The sequence below is a fragment of the Protopterus annectens genome, chromosome 11.part0, assembly GCF_019279795.1.
Source record: "Protopterus annectens isolate FY-2018-M chromosome 11.part0, PAN1.0, whole genome shotgun sequence".
NCBI lineage: Eukaryota > Metazoa > Chordata > Ceratodontiformes > Protopteridae > Protopterus > Protopterus annectens.
The window spans coordinates 610650973-610673028 of NC_056745.1; the positions used below are offsets into that span (position 1 = coordinate 610650973).

General features: G+C 36.8%; 1 protein-coding gene across 5 annotated transcripts in view; it reads right to left on the reverse strand.

Moving 5' to 3' along the window:
• Window positions 1-16577: 16577 nt before the first annotated feature.
• Window positions 16578-22056, reverse strand: part of NAV3 (neuron navigator 3) — a 1719037-nt gene continuing 1713558 nt past the window's right edge. For all 5 annotated transcript variants that reach the window (XM_044088077.1, XM_044088075.1, XM_044088074.1 and 2 more), the window contains one exon: window positions 16578-19071. In XM_044088077.1, coding sequence (XP_043944012.1) covers window positions 18952-19071 — 120 coding nt within the window. In that variant the 3' untranslated portion in view covers window positions 16578-18951. The remainder of the gene's footprint in view (window positions 19072-22056) is intronic.

The following is a 22056-nucleotide window of genomic DNA, read 5'->3' on the forward strand; positions in this document are numbered from 1 at the left end:
CGAGCTATTATTTTAGATACTCTCTTGCAGGATCCAACATGTCACTGTTCCTGCTACATACATTTAGTACCATCTGGGGAGTTTTCTCCCTTTTATTATAACAACATACAAAATATATAAGAAAAAAAGGAAATAACAATATAAGCAAAACTAAGGTAGTATTACACCATTCCTGTAGTCTCTCTCAAGTTTCTCTTTGTTGTTGCAGCTATCTAGAAAGTTCTTTTTTCTCTCTTCTTATTAATTGCTTAAATTCTAGGTTTTACTTCATGTATACAATCCACAGTCTCTACATTGCTCTTTTACACACATTCCTGAATACTTCTGCTCTTTCCGTCAGTCGTTGCTGTTTAAGAAATAAAGTAAGCACCTTCTTTCCAGTCCCTTTTCCTCTTCCTTCATTTTCATCCCTTTCACCAGACTTTGCAAAGACTCTCTTTTTATTGCTTCACTCCTAAGGTTTATTATTTTTTAATAGCATATCAATAGTTTCCTTTGAGTCTGTGAAAGCCCTTGCCACTCTCTGCAAAAAAAAAAAAAAATAAATAAATAAATAAATAAATAAATAAATAAATAAAAATTCTTAATGTTGCAGAGTACAACATTTTCCATCTCAGTCTATTCTCTTTGAACAGTCTAATAGCAGGTCCATATGCAATTCTTTTCCTACTTGTTTCATACAAAAAAAACTGGTCCATGAATACTCAATGCCCACTAATTACCAGTTTCTTTTTCCCATAACTCAAAGGTTTGAAATCTCATCACTGGACATGGTATCTCTGCCCATTCCCTTTTTGAATGCCATTTGGTAATTTGCACACATTCTGCCTGTATGTCATCCACTGGTATTTCTGTCCATTATGTTAATAAGGCTGTCATCACATTCTACACTTTCTAACAATTTAATTTCTCATGTTTTTTCCTGGAATCTCTGATATTTTTATACTTTTCCTTTTCACTCTGTCCTCCAAGTCTATACATTTAACTTCCCTTTGTCCATTCACACTTCTGGTGCATCTGTCCTTGTATTTTGGACTGCATTATCCTGCTACACTTCATTTTTTCTTCCTGATTTTCTAAATTATCCATTAATGGATGATTTATCTCTTTGATCTCATTCCAGATTGGCAGCCATGCTGGCAGCCCTGCATTTCTAGAGTCATCATTTGCCATTTTACTACTATCCTTCGTCCCCCGTTGAGTCTTTTTAGGAATCCCACTCATTTGAATCTCTGACCCTTCTTATGCCTATTTTACTATATATTTTTGAAGTTCTTTCACACTTTAACCTCTTTAATACTGTTTACCAGCCAAGGTGCTCAGTGCTACAGTTGCTTCTTGGAGCACCATCACACTGAAAGTCCTCAAAGTTAACTTGTCTTGATTAGCATGCCAGTTGTCCTTGAATTTGTGAATCCCTTATTTTCTTTGCTAATGGCTGCAAATATAATCTATTTGTTTAGTTATTTGTTTATTTATTAACTGGAAAATTCTGACTGAGCCATTGGTTCATTTTCAGTGGAGGCTTGGAGAAAAAAAGCTCTATAATATATTCAAAAACATTTGTTTTAAATCAATCTATAAAGGGGAAAGAGGACACCCCTACCTTGCTCCTCTGTTCAGATACAGCTTTGTCAGAGAAGAACCCTCCCACCTTAACTGTCGCATCTGACCCTTCATATATCCTCCTAATTAAACTAATTATTCTACTGGGGAATGCAGATGCTGCCATTTCCCTACTCATCCCACTGAATGGTTTCTCTGTATCAAAACCTAACAGTAGCAGCATTTTCTTATACTCTGTTTCCCATCTGGATCATCATTGTTCTATTAATGTTGTCAAATGTTTGCCTCCCTTCCACAAAACCAAATCAATTCAAATTTATCACTTTTGGCAACACTGTTGTCATTCTCTTACGTAACACAGACACAAACACTTTAAAGATATGGCTGAAAAATAAAATGGGTCGATATGAAGGTAGGTTTGAATGTTCTTTAATCTCTATGGGTAATACAGCCACCACAGCTTTCTTCCAAGATGCAAGTACTCCATTTTTAAAATATTCTTAAACAAATCATTCTAGATTTTTATCACATTCTTTCCTCGCAACATCTAATCTTCCTTAAGAGTACTATCTGTTCCTGGAGACTTTCCTGTTGACTGATTGCACATTATCATTTATATCTAATCTCTTCATATCTTAGCCATTGAACCTCACCTACTTCTAAACTTGGCATAATTAAGTCATCGATAAATATTTGCATTTTTGCCATTTCTTAGTTTCCAGATTCCTTTGCTTTATACAAATGTTCATGAAATTTACAAATATTCTAGCTGTTCTGTAGGATCTCTGGCTATTTTTCTTGTTATAGACTTCCTAAGTTTGGCAACAACCCTTTTTACTTTTTGTAGTCTCATTCAAGTTTTTGTGCTCTGGAGTTGATATTTAAAATAGTTGCTTAACAGTAACCTTTCCTAAACTCATGCACACTATCCAAAGGTTTATTATTGAAATTCCAAATCTGCTTTGGTCAACCATTCAGAATGTCAACCTGAAATGCTGAATTCTGAATTTTGAAACAGCAACCAAGGTGAAAATGAATACATCGACATCCGTAGTCTGATGTATTCCACATAGCAGGAGGTGACGTCACTCACCTCCTGCTATGCACATTTATTTATTTATTTTACATTTGTTGACCGGGCTAGTCTAGCTGGATACATGTCCATTTTTAGTAGAGGCCCAGGGAGAAAAGCTCCACTTAAAACTAGTTAACATCAGGCCAGTGCCAAAACAAGATAAATACATTATATAATGTAGATAAGGTGAATATGCTTGCAGAATTATTTCATCAACTTCAGTTATACAGAAATAAAGAAAATACAGAAATTGAGAACTGAGTTGAAAAAGGGTAAAAATACAGTGATTATTACCAAGGGAAAGAGATAGAACTTCAACGTTAGTATGTTGGGTAAGATGTGCTTTTCAAAAGATATAAAAGGGTTATAAAAAGTGTATAATACAGGGAAGTAGGAGAAATTAGGGAGGATAAGTATAAGAGGAAGAAAACAATCATAATGAAAGAAAAGAAAAGTAAAAGTGCAGGGTGGAAAGATAAGAGTACGCTGAGAAGGTAGTGTAGTACATTAACATACTGTTATACTCTACAGTCAATGGCATGTTAATTCTACAATTGTGTAGTGGGGCTACAACTCCCTGAACCCCCCAACACTCGCTGCACATTAAATATACCAACTCCAAGATTGCACGACAGTGTAGAAATGGGCAAATTCCCTGTTCCTCACTGAACCATGATCTCCCTGCACAATGCTGGACCCAAATACTCAAACTATACTACCCGTTCACTGTAGTGTAGTCGATACATTTTGGTTTGACATTCTGCCGAATTGAAAACTCCCATTTGACCACATGGCAGCCGACTGATGCAGTTTCAAGATTTTCAATGTAAACCTTATCCAAATACTCCCATATTTTCATGTTAGTATTCTGCAATTGTTCTTCTTGTTCATGTGTAAATATGCAAGTACTAGGCCATCATTCTGCAGACCATTTCAAGCCTAGCCCAAAAAAACCTATTCAAAATTTCCCTCTAGCTCAATGAGAGCACAGCTAGACAGACCAGGAGAGAATTTGAAACTGTCCATACAATTATCTAGGTTTAACTTGAAGGTGAGAAGGGTGCTAGTCTGGTTGACATACAGCAGAAATTTATCTCAGAGGTGAGGGATACTATGGGACCTCTATCATGGCAGTGTCTAATTTATCTGCTGATGAAACTTAAGCTCCTTTAACTGAGTATTTGATGCATCATTAATTCTGTGAAGGAATACTAGATCAAATAGGGTCAGGTCTTTCAAGGCATGAAAGGCTAGACATAAATCTCCATGGAGGAGTCAGTAAGAGACTGAGTACAATGAAAGGGCTACCGATCCTTCCAAATAATTACGATTTTTCAGGTCACTGATCTTTTCAGTTATTAATTTCTGAGTTCTTTCAAGTTGTGTGATACACTTTGAAAAATACATGCCCACAGGTACATTATATTCAATACTGGGTCTGATAAGATACTGGTACAGGGGAATTAAGTCATGTTTAGATGTAATGGAGATGGCTTTGGAAATCAGGTGGGCCAGATGAGAGCCTTTCCAAACTACGCTGTCAATCTCTCTGTTTGATTCTTCTTACTTTTCCTCACCGTTTTTAAAATCCATTTTCATTTTATTTTATTTTATTTCCTCATATCTATTTCTCAAATACTCCCTCCGTTTTTAAAATCCATTTTCATTTTATTATACTCACTAGATATTCCCTTGATGAAACTTTTTATCTTCCTTAATAACTTTTCTATCATTCCCATTACCCTTTTGATATAGATATGTTATTAATGCTTATATTTATATCCAGATAGCTTAAAATACTGCAACAGATTCATATATGGATTTCACATATTATCTACGAAGAACAGCTTAACTTGGTTAGAGTTCATTGGAGCTTATGAAATAGATGGCAAATGTTTCTTGTAATCACTTAGCCTCGAGAAAAAGTTAGGTATTCTCTAAGAAATAAGTCTGCTGAAAAGGAAAACATTAACCTATCAAAAGCAAAGCACTCCTGTATGCATAACGTTTTATCTGGTTACACCTTGCAACCTTGGAAGTGTGTGTTTATCTTTAATCAAAAGCTATGACAGCTTTGAAATTTGTATGAAGTAATCTTTTCTTTTTTCTAAATTTAAGATATAAAATAAATTTCATCTGAGTATACAGCATACCTCTCAACCTTACCAAATTCCTTTGCATTTCCTGGTTTTGAGGGCAAAACAGTGGGGTGCCATGAATTGCCGAGTGGCCCCTTCAAATCCCAATTTTTTTTATTTACAATTTGCAGTTACTGCTGCCTGTTGGAGACTGGGAGAGCTTTGAAAAAAAGAAAAGTTGTTTATGGGGATGACGTGGACTACTTCTCTGAAATTGACTGCACTTTCCAATCTCTGCTTTGATGGTGCGAACTGTGCACATAGTGTGTTTAAAGACTAAAAATGTGTGGACAAAGAAAGTGCATCTGTCTTCACACCAGATTATCATCTACTCTGGGTATGGGGAGAGACATAGAAAATCCAAATATCCTGAGATTTTGGGATAACAATTATTTACTTTTATAACTACTACAGAAAAATGTGATACTGTGATTCTGCAACTGAAACACCTTATACAAGATAACTACTACAGAAAAATGTGATACTGTGATTCTGTAACTGAAATACCTTATACAAGACACCCATCTCAGCAAAATAACTCCCTCCTCTGACTGCTTCCTTGTCCTGCAGTTTCATTCCCAAGGTAGCAGTACTAGTGCACTGTGCATTAAACCAAAATTGCATTTTGGTTATTCTGACATGTATAACCACTGACTGTTAAATGTTATCTACCCAGACTCCCTTTTGGAAATGGATCACTGATGCTTACCAAGGGTCCTTGCACTTCTTTGCTGTATAAGTGAGTGCTCAGTGCAGTAAATTAAATAAGCGAGCCTTCAACTACACACCTCTCTGTTAGAAAAGCCACAGTTCTGCTGGATGAAGTATCAATATGTAATCTTGAGTGTCTTGCTCCAGTAGTAAGAGGCTCATCCCTGCTACTGATGCCTATTCGGTAGGTTAAAGTTCGAAGGTTGTGAGCCTTGGCTTGCAAATTTTATAGCAACACGGTGGCCCAGCTGTTGTTGGTGAACAGCAACAACAATCATGGCAATCCAGTTCTGTTCTGTTATTGCTTTCACTCAGCCAACTTCTGTGCCTCTTGGAGCTGGCTACAAAGTATTAATCTAGAGGTTTCTGTCCTTGTATGGAGTTCAGATTGATATTAATCGAAAATTTGTCATTTAGCTTTACTCAGATGAATGGGGACAGTACAAAGACCTGCCCAAAGGGTTTGTCATAACTGAAAAATGCAAACTGCCACTTGTTCCAGTACATGAGTATACTGTTCAAACAAATTATTTGGATAGTCACTTAGATGAGACGTGCTAACTTTTTGAAAGTGCTAATATTCATTGGGAGGCTTTTGTAGTTACTTTAATGGATAGGTGATGTTTCTTACACTTTCTAACTTCATTGTGATTACATTACAACTTTTATTTGTAATAGTGCGTATTAATACAGCAGTGCTGAAAATGTGAATTTGTGCTGTAAATCGTGTAGGAAATGTAGACTCTTAAGAAAGTGGGACATATGACAGATTTATTTAGCATGTTATGTACATGTTGATTTCAATGTTCATGTTGTAAGGTTGCTGCTTGCAGTAGGCACATAACGTTTAGTTTAGCTGCTGTGTAAATTAGATTACTCTTCCATTTTCGAGAGTCTCATGTGTTGGTAGTCCTGAACTTGTATTCCTTTCCCATCAGTAAAATGATACTTTTTTTCAGACAGGACTATCTATTGCACACCTATCCTAGAAAATTAGCTTTGCATTTTGAAATCTATATTTGTGTGAGTGATGTGGGCATTTCCATGTTCTTGTGCATTTATGTATTACGATTCTTCAGTGTTAAACATTTAAAATATTTTGACCACTGAGAGTGCTTCAGGTGTTCTGTTTTAATTGTTACAGTTTGTCAATTTGCTTTGTTTACTTATCCTTCTGTACCTGTTATTTTGTTTTTGTATATTAAAAGTTTGCATTTTGTCTTCAAATTAGTTTATAGCTGGTTTGCTTGCAATCGCTGCATTTTATTGCTTTATGGAGTTCCATTTCAGGTGGAATTCTAACAAATTTCACATTCTACCGATCTAAGGGTCAAATTTCCAAAGGGCTTGGGTGTGTGGAGTAACATACTAAGCTGAACAGTTACCCCAAGACTGACTCTAAAACAAAGAGCTTCTATAGTTCGCAAACAGTTTCAATTAATTGGGATTGGCAGAGTCCTACACCCAAATTCAAAAAGGGAATCAAACTTGCAATATCAAAATATTTTAGTTATATATATTATATATTGGGATGGGGGGTGGGTGGGGTGGGTGGTGTGCAGTTAGCTCACAGTCACAGTAAGACGTCCTGTGTTTTTTTTCAGATAAAAGCGTCTTCTGTGTGAGACATGCATGATGGGGGCACCTTCGTTGAAGAAGAGGTTTGTCAGGGCTGGGCAACCCCGCGTAAAAAATATACTGCCAATCATTAGCAGACCGGAGTTCCACTGTGGCGAACCCTAACCGGGAAAAGCCGAAAGATACAACATTGGGCAGGATGGTCACAGTGTATCTGAAGTAAGAGAACAGCCACAATGAAGTGACAGCTGCATTTGGAAAAGGGATTTGATACATACCTCTCAACGTCTTATAGCAAGAAATCTAGACAAAACCACAAATAATGGAGGACAAAAATAGGGGCACGTTTTATATATTGCTCTTAAAAATTTAGAAAGTTGATAGAAAAACAGGATTTGCATTAGCATTAATTTTCTGAAGGATATTAAGTCTGAAAAGAAAACTACAATTTATTATGGAAATGACTAAAAAAAATATCAAAAAATGGATTCTTGAGAACTATGTTTCTTTTGTGTTTTGGCCCCATATGTAGTAAATCAGCTAGGGTTGTATTTAGCTTTGCTAGTAAAGGTTGAGCTGGTTCATAGCAATTTTAGTGCCTTAGAAATAGAAATAACTGAAATAGGTTTGGCTTTGTGTCTTTTGCCAGATCTTTTAGTTTTATACAAGTTCAAATGTAAATATGAATAAAACACTATTGTTCTGGTTATATTTTGTGTTGCTTAATATTTTGTCTGCTCTTCAATTTGCATTTGAATATTGGTATCCCACAATTCCATTGGAGTGGCTGGGGTTACATAATTATGTATGTAAATGTTATGTTAATCAGCATCCAGATTTTTTTGGCTAGTTGTACCTACTTTTCATGGGCCTTTGTTCAAATTTTTGATGTTTCCAGGTTGAGAGGTATGGACAGGAGATTACAGGCAGTGGATTTCTAACTACACAGAAATTGCTAAACCTTTGACAAATCTTTTAAAACAGGATACACTGTAGCCCTTTCCTTTTAATAGTGAGCAGGAAAATTCATTCCAAAATTTAGAGCAAGCTTTAGCTACTGCCCCAGCCTTAGTGTTACTAGATTATGAAAATACTTTCATTTTATTTTGTCATGAAAAAAATGGGTTTGCTCAGGGAGTGCTTGCACAGAAACATAGGGATAACTATCATATATTAACGTGTTACACAGTACAGCATTCGACTCTGTTACAAAGGGATTTCCACCATGTTTAAGGGCAGTGGCCACTGCTGCCATTCTAGTCGATCTTGCACAATCATTGATGCTCGAGTGCGAGCTTACAGTAACCGTACCTCATTCTGTACTTAAAATGAAAACTCAACCCTCTCAACTACATGTCTAAATATGAACTTGCACTTCTTTCTGATACTTCTCTGTTCTAAATTCTGCATCTTTGCTACCTACTGCTGAGGATGGTGAAGAGCATAATTGTGTGTGTGTGTGTGTGTGTGTGTGTGTGTGTGTGTGTGTGTGTGTGTGTGTGTGTGTGTGTGTGTGTGTGTGTGTGTGTGTGTGTGTGTGTGTGTGTGAGACTAATTATCTGTTTTCTCCTAGGAATGACTTAAAGGAAACTCCTAAACTCAATGCTGAACAAGACCTATTTGTGGATGGTTCTTGTGGAGAAGACCAAAATGGAAATTTGGTCACAGGAATATCTGTCTGCAAAGATAAAATCACCAGTGTATATGATAGTTGTTATGCTTTTAGTCTTGTGCATGATTTTGGGCAGTTTTGGAAACAGAGGGGATTCTTAACTTCAGCAGGAACTCGGATTAAAAATTCTTCTATGTCAGTGCTCTTTTGTCATCTAAAGAATTTAGCTGTAGTCAAATGTAGTGCCCATCAAAATGGTATAGATACTGTTTCAAAGGGAAATAATTTGGCAGATCAAGCTGCTAAGAAAATTGTAGAAGGACTTTCTGCAAAATGTGATGCCATTACATGAATTTAAAAGTGATGATGTGTTTAAAGAATTATCAGCTTTCCAAGCCAAAGCATCACGGGGAGAAGTTCAGAGGTGGCTTAAAGACGGATACAGTAAATTTGCAGATGGGCTTTGGTGACATCCGGATGGTGAACTGGTAGCGCCTGCCTCCTTGCTATCTTACCTGGTAAGACCATATCATTTACCAGCCCATGCAGGTAAGACAGCTTTATTTAACCAAATCACCCCAAGTTGATATATTCCTCATGTCTCCTCTTTGATTCTTCAGTATGTTAATAACCGTGCAGTATGTTTAGAACACAATGTTAGCAAAAATGCAAATATTAAACCTGCATATTTACCACCACCTTGGGGACCTTTTGTAGTCTTCAAGTGGACTTTGTCCAAATGCCCAAAGTACATAATTTACAATACGTACTTGTGATGGTATGCATGTTTTCTGTATGGGTGGAAGCTTACCCATGCCACAAAGCAGATTCTGTAACAGTTATTAAACTTATTTTTAAATGTATTCCTAGGTTTGGTGTAGCTTGTACTATCAATAGTAATCAGGGAACACATTTCAATAATGTTCTGACAAAACAGTTATGTAAGACTTTTAACACTAGGTTAAGTCTTCATGGTCCCAACCATCCACAGTCGTCTGGATTAGTAGAAAGGGTAAATAGGACCCTTAAGAACAAGATTTCAAATATTTGTGCAGAGGCAAATCTCAAATGGCCAGAGGCTTTCCTTAGCATTAATGAGTATGAGGAGCACATTAAATTCTACAAAGAGAATGAGTTCCCATGAGATATTAATGGGGAGACCCATGGCCCTTCCAGCTACTCCCCATGTCAAATGAAAAACTGACTCTAACTGATGACGTCATAATGTTTTACTGCACAAAACTTATTAATTTCTTGCAGCAGTACCACAAGTGTATAAGAAGCTTTTCCACAGCCTCCTGACCAGCTTTGTCACAAATTGTGGCCCGGTGATTGGATTTATGTTAAAACTTTGCAAAGAACTGTGAGTCCAAACTGTGGAAAGGTTCTTTCCAAGAGCTGCTTACAACATTCACTGCTGAATGTTGTGCAGGTTTACCAACCTGGATTCATTCATTGCATTTTAAAAAGACTTATGTGAAGGCCCCAGATGAATAATCTTTGTCAGCGAAGGAATTCAGATGGCAGTCAGTGATAATGCCAGTGACAGCAGGTACTTCTATCTTGATTTTGTTGCTGTTTCCTCTTACAAACTGGTCAAGAGAAAATAGTTTCCTGTTGGTTCTTTGACAATATGCTGTAGACTTAAATGTGACAAACTGTTGGGTGTGTTTGTATGGGTCTACTTCATTTGCCCTAACTTCCGATTGACTGACACACATTTGCCCAAGACCATTTGACCGAAATTTCATTTGACTGACACTTCATTTGACCAACAAGTATTATTGGCAAGAAAATGGGATATGCCCCCTTCCCCACTGTAGTGCGACCCTGGAGTTAGAATATATAGTTAGGGGGTGGTGTGGGGAGCACTTACTTTTGTTTTACTAATCAATATTAAAGCAAAACTAAACAATATAATATGAAATTAAGTGGGGGGCTTCGTCCCCCACACCCCCCATTAACTTAACTTGTTGTAATGTGACAGACTTTTCTTCTTTGTGTCTCTCCAGCTTGCAACAACAGATTATAAAGATGCATGTTATTCCAGAAATGGGACTACACTACTGGGAACCAGCAGATGCAATGGCACTAGACATGAAAGTGTGTTGAACTCTTTATACTTAAAAAGCTATGACCGGGGGCATGGTATGGGCATGATACAGAATCTCTGTATTTGCAGTAATCATACCTACCCATAGCTGCCTACAAACTGGTCTGGATGTTGCTTTGTAGGATGTATCACCCCTGCTATTCAACATTTTGAAAAGCCTCCAGCAGGCAGACTGAGAAAAAAATGGGCAATTCACTGGGCATAGCAAATATTTTCAGTCTTTGCTCCTGTGTATGGAGTGCAAACAATGCCTGAAATCACCATGCTTGCCCAAATTCTTCAGGAGGTAGCAAATCACACTTCACATCACATCAGTATGGCAAATTGAAAACTGACTAAAATTTGATCTGCGGTACTACAAAATCGTCTGGCACTTGACATAATGCCAGCTGCCAAGGTGGAGTTCATGTGCCCTAATAGGAAGTCATTGTTCTTCCTATGCTAGTGACTATCATGATGAACAAGAAAGGTTGGCCAGTTTCATGGAGCAAAGGGCCAAAGACCTGGATAGTACAGCTAAACAATGGACACTGTTTGGATGGTTGGGCAGTGCATTTGGTAACCTGGGAGCTAGTATATTACAAGATATAATTCTAATAATCGGTATTATTCCTCTAATCATTTTAATATTTTCTGTTCTAAAGGCTGTGATGACAAAATGCTTAACTTCACCTGTACATGCAATGCAACTTATAAAAGTATCTAATGAACTTAAACAAAAATCTAATCACTGCAGATGATGAATAAATACTATGATGCTGAAGCATATTTTATCAAATTACAAAGAATTAAAATATAATTGTGTGTTGTGTGACACACAGTGTCAAATGGGGAGGACTGTTATGGAAAACTATGTCTCATGTTTATTCTTCACTAGATAAATATTAACTTGTAGCTTCTTCACAAATGACTCAAAATGTTTATAATATGTTTATGTCAAAGGAAAGCTGAAAAACAGATGCATAATAATACAAGCGATAGTTCATATTAGTATCTTTAAATTTCAAGTGCCTTGCAAATGCTTTTTCTCTATTAGCAGAGTATAGTGTACTGACAGATTATTGAAGGCAAAGTAAGTGCTGAAGGAGTTAAGTGATGCTATGTTATGTTATGTTATGCTTGAAAGTCTAGTTTCAGAAATGTAATAAATTGTGCCAGGTATCTGTGAAAAAACAGATCAATAGTACGCTCTAGCCTTCTCAGGTTGGGGAATGTCTTTGCAATTCTCTCTGTCATAGCTCTCACCTTCTTAGCACAAACAATTTGGACAAAACCAAAAATAATGGGGGGACAAACCCCCCAAAATATGGACTAATTTTAAATATTGCTCTTATAAACTTAGGAAGTTGCTAGAATAAAAGGTGTTTTGTTACCAAGCATTTTCTTAAGGATATGAAGCATTTTCTGAAAGATATGAAGTCTGATCCTGAAATGCCTGTCATTATTTAGCAAATTCAGTCACTGATTTGCCACAAAAATCCAGAAAACCACACAGTTTACAAGGAACATATTATATATATATATATATATATATATATATATATATATATATATATATATATATATATATATATGAGGCAAAAATCTGAACAGTTGTGAGGTATGCCTCTGTTAGTGGACACTGGTACTGAATGTTACAAGTTGAAGGACAATAAATTTTAAAGCAGGTGGTCTATGCTTTGAAATGCATATTTGTAGTGTCCACGTAAAGCTCTAAGCAAGAATCATGGGGATTAAATTTATTTTAAAATGTGCTGATTTGTGAAAAGCAATGTAATGTCAAAGTTCTGCATGCATGAACTTAATAAGAAAAGGTATATACGTGAAATGCTTTTCTTTGTTCTTTGAGACTGATCTGAAAATTTTGGGAGGCAGTCTCCCAGCACTGTTTATGGAATAAACAAGTACTTTGCACATGCTAAAGTGTCATTCTTGACCGAGTCAAACTGGTAAAACTCGTTGTTAAACAGGAATTGAAATATGAAATGAGAGAAAAGCAGGCTTATGGTATATTTTGAGAGAAAGCTAGGGGAGAGAAATTGATAGTGATAATGAAGTGTGTGAAGAAGACAGATTTAAGGTATGACCAATTCATTCAAATGTTTTATTGTATATTTCTTTGCTGTTTTTTCTTCAATGTTATAATGCCTCTTACTATATTGTACTGTTGAGCTTTATCTGCATTTGTTTTAACTGTTTTATTGTAAAATTTTCACTGTATTCATCTTCAGTTTTGTAAATGTTCTTGCTTACATGTACTGTGGAGATTTTCTCCCCAGTATTCCACTAAAAAAGGGCTTTTGCTCAGATGGACTATCATGGTTCACAAATGTCAAATAAATAAATAAATAATGAAGAGGTATTTGTTCACATTTAGGAATATAGGTAGTTTATCCTGGTGTTGAACAAGAGCAGAGACAGCTTTTAGCTAGGACGTCTTTCAGAATGGTTTTGAAGGATTGAAGGGAGGGTACTGATCTGATGGATACAGGTAAGGAGTTCCAGGCCTCAGCAACATGGTAAAAATACAAACAATGCCCATTGGAATTTATAGGTTTGTGAACAGACAGGTGCTTTTGGTCATTGGATCACAATGACTGGCTAGGAACATAGTTGTGTATAATGTTATTTAGTGCTGGAAAAGCAGATGGATTCTAGATAAATTTTATAGGTGGCAAGAATATGTGTATGTTAGTTGATGGGGTATAGGCTTTTTAGTGCTATACAATGGTGGGTTCTGAAAGGGGTATTTGCTGCAAATTTAGTAATTTTGTTAAAACATTGTTAAGGTTTTGATTTTTGTGATGCCTCAAGGTTAGTAAGGATGGGAGCATCATAAATAAGTGGGAGGAGGAGGCAAGTAATGGCAAGTGTATCTTTAGTCATGCTGGTGAGAAGGTTTTTGGCTCTATGAAGTGTCCTTAGTTTTTGATGAATTATCTTATGAAATTTTGTATATGCAGCTTGAAGGTAAGATTATCATCCACTGTCACCCCTAATAATTTGCAATGAGAAGTGACTTCAATTGTTGTATTATCAAGAGGGAAGACTTCAAATTTTGTTTTTTCATGGGAGAGGGATTTGGGGAAAATTAGTATTTTTTTTTGGGGGGGGGGTTGAGTATGAGTTGTGACTGAGCTATGAAGGCATGTTTCAGTTGCTGTTAAAGTTTCACGAGTAATTGTTTGGAGGTGTGCCATGTTGTCAGATAAGCAAATAAGTGTGCAGTCATCTGCATACTGTATTAAGGAGGCTTGCTGTATGGATGTGTGGAGTGTTGGTGAGAATGTTAAAGAGCAGAGGACCAAGTATAGAGCCTTGTAGTACACCGGTGGTGACTGGGAGATATGGAGAGACGGTGGAGTGCCATTTTACTGACTGATACCTACAGGACAGGTAGCTTGTGAATCACAGAAGGGTGGGCTAACAGAGACCTAATGAGGACATTTGAAGTAGAAGTTTGCTGTGACAAACTGTGTCGAAGACTTTAGACAAACATAGAAATAAGGAAGAGACTAGTTATCTGTTATCTCTAGCTTTATCGACAGTATCCATATAGGTTGAAAGTGCAGTGTTAGTACTTTAAGAAGGAAGGACGCCATGCTGTGTGGGGGATAGGAGATCTTCCTGCAGGATGTAACTCAACAATTGATTTAAATACTTTTTTCAAGTGTTTTGGAAGGGGGGATAGGATTGCTCTAGGTGTAAAGTTAGTAGTGTCTGTTGAATTTCCTTTTTTGTGCAGGGGGATAACATGTGACTTTTTTCCAGTGACAGGGAATGTGGGATTCCTGGACTGATCTGTTTTATAAGGATTGAGATAGGGTAGGCAATGCTATTGGCTGTTATTTTAAGGTACTTGCTTGGAAGGTCATCAGCTGAAGTAGGGTATGGTTTGAGTTTGTTTAATAGTAATTTTATATAGGAGGTGGGCACAAGTTTGAAGGTGAAAGTAGATGTGGTGATATGTGGTTATTGGGCAGGGCTAGGATTAAATTTTGGGGAATCCTTGGTTCGACACTCTGTACTATCTATGAGAGAAGAGTTGAATTGTATTGCAGTTTGGAGTGATGAGCTATTGGGAGAGGGGTTAGGGGTTGAATTTATGAATGTGATGCAAAATTTCTTTAATGGCTGTCCAGAATTTTTTAGGGTTGTGTTCTCTGTTATTCTGAAAGTTATTATTATATAGTTTTTTTTCTTCATTAACTTACTTTTAGTATGATTGTGAAGCATTCTGAAGTTTTTAAGATATTGCGGTGTTTTACAGTTTTGCCATTCTTTCCATGCTTTTTCGGTATCCTGCATGTAGTATTCTTTTTTTGTGGAATTGTTATGGATATTCAATGTAGGATATTTTATAGTATAGCTGTACTGTCGCCAAGAGGGATGTAAAGAACAGTGATACATATTTGTTTATAATTGTTTAACTTCAGGAAAGTAAGAAGAAGCTCTGCTGAACTGACTTTTGGTATTAGTTTGTTGTAAGGGGAAATGTGGTAGTTATTGGGAAATGATAAAGCAATGCAACCACCTTTCCTGTTTATACATTCAGCCATGGGGGCCAGACCTGCAGTGAATTTCTGATTTTCCATCCATTGGTCAAAATTACACTTAAATAGGGGTAGGGATGCACTCAACTACACATGGCTGGGAAGCCTGTTTCAGAGTATGGGGATCCTCTGAGACACATATCTGTCTTGCCAACATGTCTTATTTCTGTCACAAGCAAAATTTAAAACCTTGGAACTAGTGGCGTTGATGCTGTTCATTTTGCGGATGTGCAAAAGGTCCATTACTGCTGCATCCAGCATCGATCACCTCTCAGTAACTGGTAGGAGACAAAATGTTAAGATACTCAAAGTGCTTTAACGGTTCATGGTTAAGGATTAGGCTATCAGTCTGCTTACTATTACATCTCTAACGAATGACCAATGCTTAGAATCAAACTTTCTACCTTATATATGTGAGGTAAAGAACTTAACCATTATGCTAAAGCTTCAAAAAGGAACAAGGGCATCACTGGCTTGAGGGTAGAAAGGCTTCTCAGGCTACATACGCTATATGTAAACCTGTGGTTGTTTGTGAATTTGTGTGCAATGTGATACAGCACACATGGGGAGAGCCTTTGGCTTCATGTCAGTTTTGTAATTAGAATTTGCAAACATTCATATTTTCAAGGCTTCCATCTTGACTCTGCCCTACTTAGTCTTCTCTGAGGTTCTTCTGCATCCTGAATGTGCTTACTTGCTTTCACTTAGCTGACATTAAGTAAGATTCCTACTTTGTAAATCATACTAAAAAGATCTGAGGAGAGCTTAACCACTTACCTCTCTTTGCTGTATTTCAGAGTCTTGCAGAAACAGTGCGACTTGTGGAAGTGCATCTGTGGACCTGAACAGTCATATGTGACTTATCCTGCTGGTGGATCACTGAAGACAAGCTGCAATGCTAGCATTGCCTAGCTTGTGCAAAATCACACACACACACACACACACACACACGCACACGCGCACGCGCGCACACACACACACACACACACACACACACACACACACACACACACACACACACACACACACACACACACACACACACACACACACACACGCGAGAAAGTGAGGGGTTTTATATATTTGTGACACAGATGTACCTGAATTACCCTTTTTAGAGGCATAGCATATTTAGCATACTTTGGACTGATAAAGGAATAGACAAAAATCACTCATCACGTTCAATTCTGTCCTGGCAATATGTTCTGAATGTCACAAAGCAAACACAAACTTGAGACTTTTCAATAAATAATATGACTTTAATGGCAAATTAATAATTTAGACAGCTACAGTGTGCATATCTGCAAAAAATATATGCAAGCTAGATGTACAGCTTAAACTAATAAAAATACATAATCCAGTTAAGTCCATTGACAACACATATTTTTAGGGCTTTACAAAGACTACAAAATTTCTCAGATGGTTAAAATCATTGTTCTGCCTATTTACATGATATGTTACATCAAAATGTACAAAATATAAAATGGTTGTGGACCAATGTTTCACAAATTAGTTGTAAACCACGACAACATACTGAGATGTATTGCAGGAAGGTTTGTATGTCATTGCTGTATCTCAAGAAGGACACATCAGTAGCTGTCCATTTCACATACTGAACAGATGTTGAACAGATGAGCTGATACTTCAGGTAGTTCTCGCACATTTTAGATAATATAAAGTTTGAGCATGGAATAATAAATGATAAGGTATACTGTTTTATAATAAAACTGTTAGATTTTAAGCACCAGGGTACAAGCAACATGTAAAGACCTCCAGGGACTCATAAGGCTGCAGAAGGTTGCATGCTGCTGTGGTTAAGTTGTACAGGTGTGCATACATAAGCATCAGCTGGTATATAGTCATAAACCCCACGGAAAGGTCATGTACATGTACAACACACTGCTGCCACCCTTGTACCAAAAACCTACAGCAGTCTTCGCTAATGGAAGTTGAATAACACTGAGTTACTCAAACCAACGCCATGCAATCTGTAGGCATATTTTCATTACAGATGCACTTTGGAAAGCTTAAGCACCCATGTGTGTTTTCTTCCAAGAGTAACTGAAACATGCTCTTGTAGAAGTAATTCCTGCATAGTCATGAACAACTGTTTGAACAGGACAAAATACAACAGCTGAAACGGCATTGAAATTCACTTTCTGTACAGTACTTATTTGCAACACAGAGGATATCTCAGCAAGTGAAACAAACATTAACAAACAAGACATAATGCATTTTTATTGTGCAAGGCAGTTTTTTTGTTTTTATTTACATCTCCCACCCGACCAACTGTGCAAAACCAACCCACATTTAACTTTTTCAGTATTTCCCATTCTGTTTCTCAGTGCCCATTTCTCTTTCCCAAACACACTGCTTCACTGAGCCAGTTGTCAAAGACATTTGCTCATATACAATATTAACAATAAAAGCAACATGCTTTTTTATTTAACTATAAGAACATAGATTTGTGCTCATGCTGAATCAAGTGCCTCCAGCTCTGCTGGATAACAATTTCAAATTGTCTACACCACCATATCCCCTCAAAGTGTGAGTCTCCATAGACTGATTTAACACCTCCTATCCACCATCTTACTACACTTAAAGTCATGTAACCATAAAGGCAAGTTATGGAGTATTCATGTTTCTGAGGATTGGCAGAGCATTCTATTCTTAAAATATATTTCCTCTTCTGATCTTTTCTTAGAAAATATATGGTGTACAGATGTGAGGTTATCATGTAGATGGTATATTTTTCTAGCCAACAAATAGATTTCAAATCACTAATAGTTTAGACTTCAACCCAACTTATAAATTTTCCTAGAAATTAGTTTAAGGCAGTGAGACAGCACCATAAGAAAATTTGTTCCCTTGTTCACTGTATAAGGCTCAAAGTCCCCGAAGCCTTTGACAGCATTAATGAAATAACCTGGTATATAAAAATGCATTTTATATTATGAATGTGTACCTCAGCGGTACAAACAAACTTGTGAAAAAAGAAAGAAAAACTGTCATGTGTGCTGTGAAATCCTGGTGTTGTACATCACTGTGAACATGGCAGTACATAACACAATTGGCACTTATCCAACAAATCACAGTTATGTTTGGTTCAGACTGCACAATATGATTTGTGCTTACTGTGTACAAATTAAAAATAGACATTGAAATGAACTCTGGTATAAAACAAATACCCTTTCTGTTGTGTGACCAGCACCATGTGGCATTGCTGAGGTCAAGACTGGGGCAGAACAGTAAAGAACTGCTCTCTTTATACAGTACCTTCAAGTAAACACATAGTTTACAGTATGTACTGCAAACTCAAGTAAAAAAAAAATCCAGTTTGGCTAATGCATGTGCAATCTGCTTAACTGCCGCTCTTTTGGGCCCTTTCCAGTCAAAAATGGAGTTCACAACCCCACTGATATGGAAATGCCTTGAAATGAAACTAATCTGAGCTTTCCACTTCAGTTCTTCTACCTGACGTCTCAGAGATAATGTTCCTGCCCATTTGAGACAGCACACACCACATCGGGCAGCTGTGCTGCTTTGTTACTGGCAAGGATGGAGTGGAAACAGATTTAGCCCTCATTGTTCTCTGGCTCAGCCCCCTATAGAGTTGATTCGAGTGATGAGTCCAAGATGTCATCGTGATGGCTTGCACTGTCACTGTCACAGCTTTGTGCACTGGAATAATTAGCAGCTTCCTGGAGCCTCATCAACATACTCATCTGCAAAATAAATAAATGAATGAATGAATAAAGGCATTTACAATTACAGCATGAATGTAAAGGCAGTCAAATCATTTAACAACTATTCTGCAATACGTTGTCTTCAGTCACATCATCACAGGATTAATTTACTCCCAGCCATGTGCACTTGTATATGTATCCTGTGTTTTAAGATTACTTTAATCTTTCAGGAGTAATTGCTTACAAATATCAGCTCTAAAACTCATTTTACAATGTTCTGTCTTTCAGATCATGTAAATTTTACATGTAGTTAAATAATCTTGGACCCACTGCAAATGAATCATTACCCAACTATGCACATTATCATCATGTAAGATATGTTCAATGTGCTTTCTAATACCATGAAGTAGCTACATGATACACAAATGCTGAAATACAAATCATTTGTTAGATTAAGCCATGATGAAACTATTTTGACTGTTGGTTAAAATATACTTAGGACTATTGAACAGCTTAAGTATGTGAATATCTTGAATATCTTTCTTCTCTTTCAGAACTGCCAATTTAAGTTTCTATAAAAAAGCAAAAATAAGAGCAAAAATATGAATAAAATATGTAAATCAAAACAAACTGCTGAAGGTGCGAACTGTCTTCTTTTAATAAAAATAATGAAAGAAATAAAACAGAGATAAGCGCTTTTGTACTTGACACAGTACTTCTTCAGATCTAATTAAAACACAAACTCCCTTTTTACAGGGTTTAATGATACAGATCATGTGACTTCAATAAGGGTTTAATAGGAATGAACTCATTTAACCCTTTCCCTCTAGTTGCTTGTAAGATTGTCATCCATTTTGTTTCTAAGCATTCTGTACGTGTTCTTATATCACCTCCCCTACAACCAACATGATACATTTCCAACACCATAAACTTAAAACAATGATTATTACCTGCTAAGCTGACATGCTTAGACAAAGCATTTCTGCTATCTTGCTAATACTGTATAAATGTTCTCTTATCCGATCTCTTAAGCAACGGTTGTTTTTTTTCCTACATAAAACATTTTACACAATTCATAAGAAGCTAAATAAACTATGTTGCAGGTACCACAATCAGCACAGAAATCAAATTCAGAACTATTGTCTGTGTCAGAACGTGCTCCAGAAATAAACATTTTGAGGACACATGATGAAGTATGACTTTTAGTTCAAAGGAACATGAGCCAGGATTTATAGACAAGTTGCATGGCATATACCTTGCAATTGTTCCAGAACAGGCCATTCACAGATAGGCAGAGGCTAGTACTGACTCATGATCTCATGTTACACATCGTCTAGTGAGTCCAAACACACAATGGACGATATATAGCAAATACTCCATCACAACAGGTACAATGTTAGACTGTCTCAATGATCATCTCCCAATCTATATAACTAGATATCTCACATATCCAGTTAAACAGCATATTTATAAAACAACATGTAACCTTTCCAAGTTTAACCCAGAAATGTTCATTACTACAATATCATCTAGTAACTGGAACTTCCTAAAAATCCTCCCCTTAGACAATGCTGTAACTGAATTCAATACAACTTTTCTAAATATCCTAAATAGCCTTTTACCTCCTAAAAGAAAGAGACTGAAATCAAATAATGTAAACTGGCTATCCATAAGGAGAAGATTGCTAATGCAGGCTAGAGAAAGCAGGGAAAGAACGGCAAAAATATAAAGTACCTCAATATCTTGAAAACTTCAGAATGCTTCTCAATTGTACTAAAAAGCAAATAGATGAAGACAAAACTATATTATAATAACTTTCAGAATAATACTAAACACAAACCTAAAAAAATTTGAACATCCATTAAAGAAAATCTTACATCTCAGCCAAAAATTCAACCCAAACCTCTTTTACTGATAACTCACCACTTGAAACTGCAATACAGATCAACACTTGTTTTTATAAACAGTATAGCATCTTTAACCAAAGATTCCTCAACATCTAACGCCAACCCTGCCCAACAGCCACATATCACCACATCCACTTTCACCTTTAAACCTGTGCCCACATCCTATATAAAACTACCCTTAAACAAACTTAAACTGTGCTCTTCTTCAGCTGATGACCTTCCAGCGAGTACTGAAAAATAGCAGCCAATAGCATTGCCTGACCTGTCTCAATCTTTATAAATGGGTCAATCCAGGAATCTCACATTCCCTCTCTCTGGAAAAAGTCACAAATTATCCATGTGCACAAAGGAGGAAATTCAATAGACATGAATAACTTTAGACCTACAGCAATCTTACCTCCCCTCGCAAAAATACTTGAAAAGTGTATTCAAAAACAATTGCTAGACTATCTCCTGCAGGAAGAACTCCTATCCCCTACATAACATGGCTTCCATCCTTCCCATAGTATTAGCAGTGCCCTTCTAACCTATATTGATAATGTCATTAAAGCTAGAGATAATGGCAAACTAGTCTCTTCCTTATTTCTAGACTTGTCTAAAGCCTTTGACAGTTTGTTACAGCAAACTTCTACTTCAAATGCCCTCACTTGTATATCTCAGCCCAACCTTTTATGGTTCAAAAGCAACCTGTCTATTAGGTATCAGTGAGTAAAATCGCACTTCACGTTCTCTGCTTACCTCACAGTCACTACCAGTGTACCACAAGGCTCTATACTTGGCACCGCTTTAACATTTTCACCAACACCCTCTATACATCCACACAGCAGCCCATCCTAATACAATACACAGATGATTCCACTCTCATTTGCACATCTGACAACATGGTACCCCTCCCAAAAATTACTCAGGAAGCTTTAGCAGCCACTGAAATATGGCTTCGTAACTCACAACTAATGATCAACCCAAAAAAGATCAAACTACTTTTTCCCCAAATCCCTGTCTAATGTAAAACAAAATTTAAAGTCCTCTTTCTCTTGATAATACAACCATTGAAGCCACTTTTCATAACATACTGTTAGGGGTGATAGTGGATGAAAATATTACATTTCACCTGCAT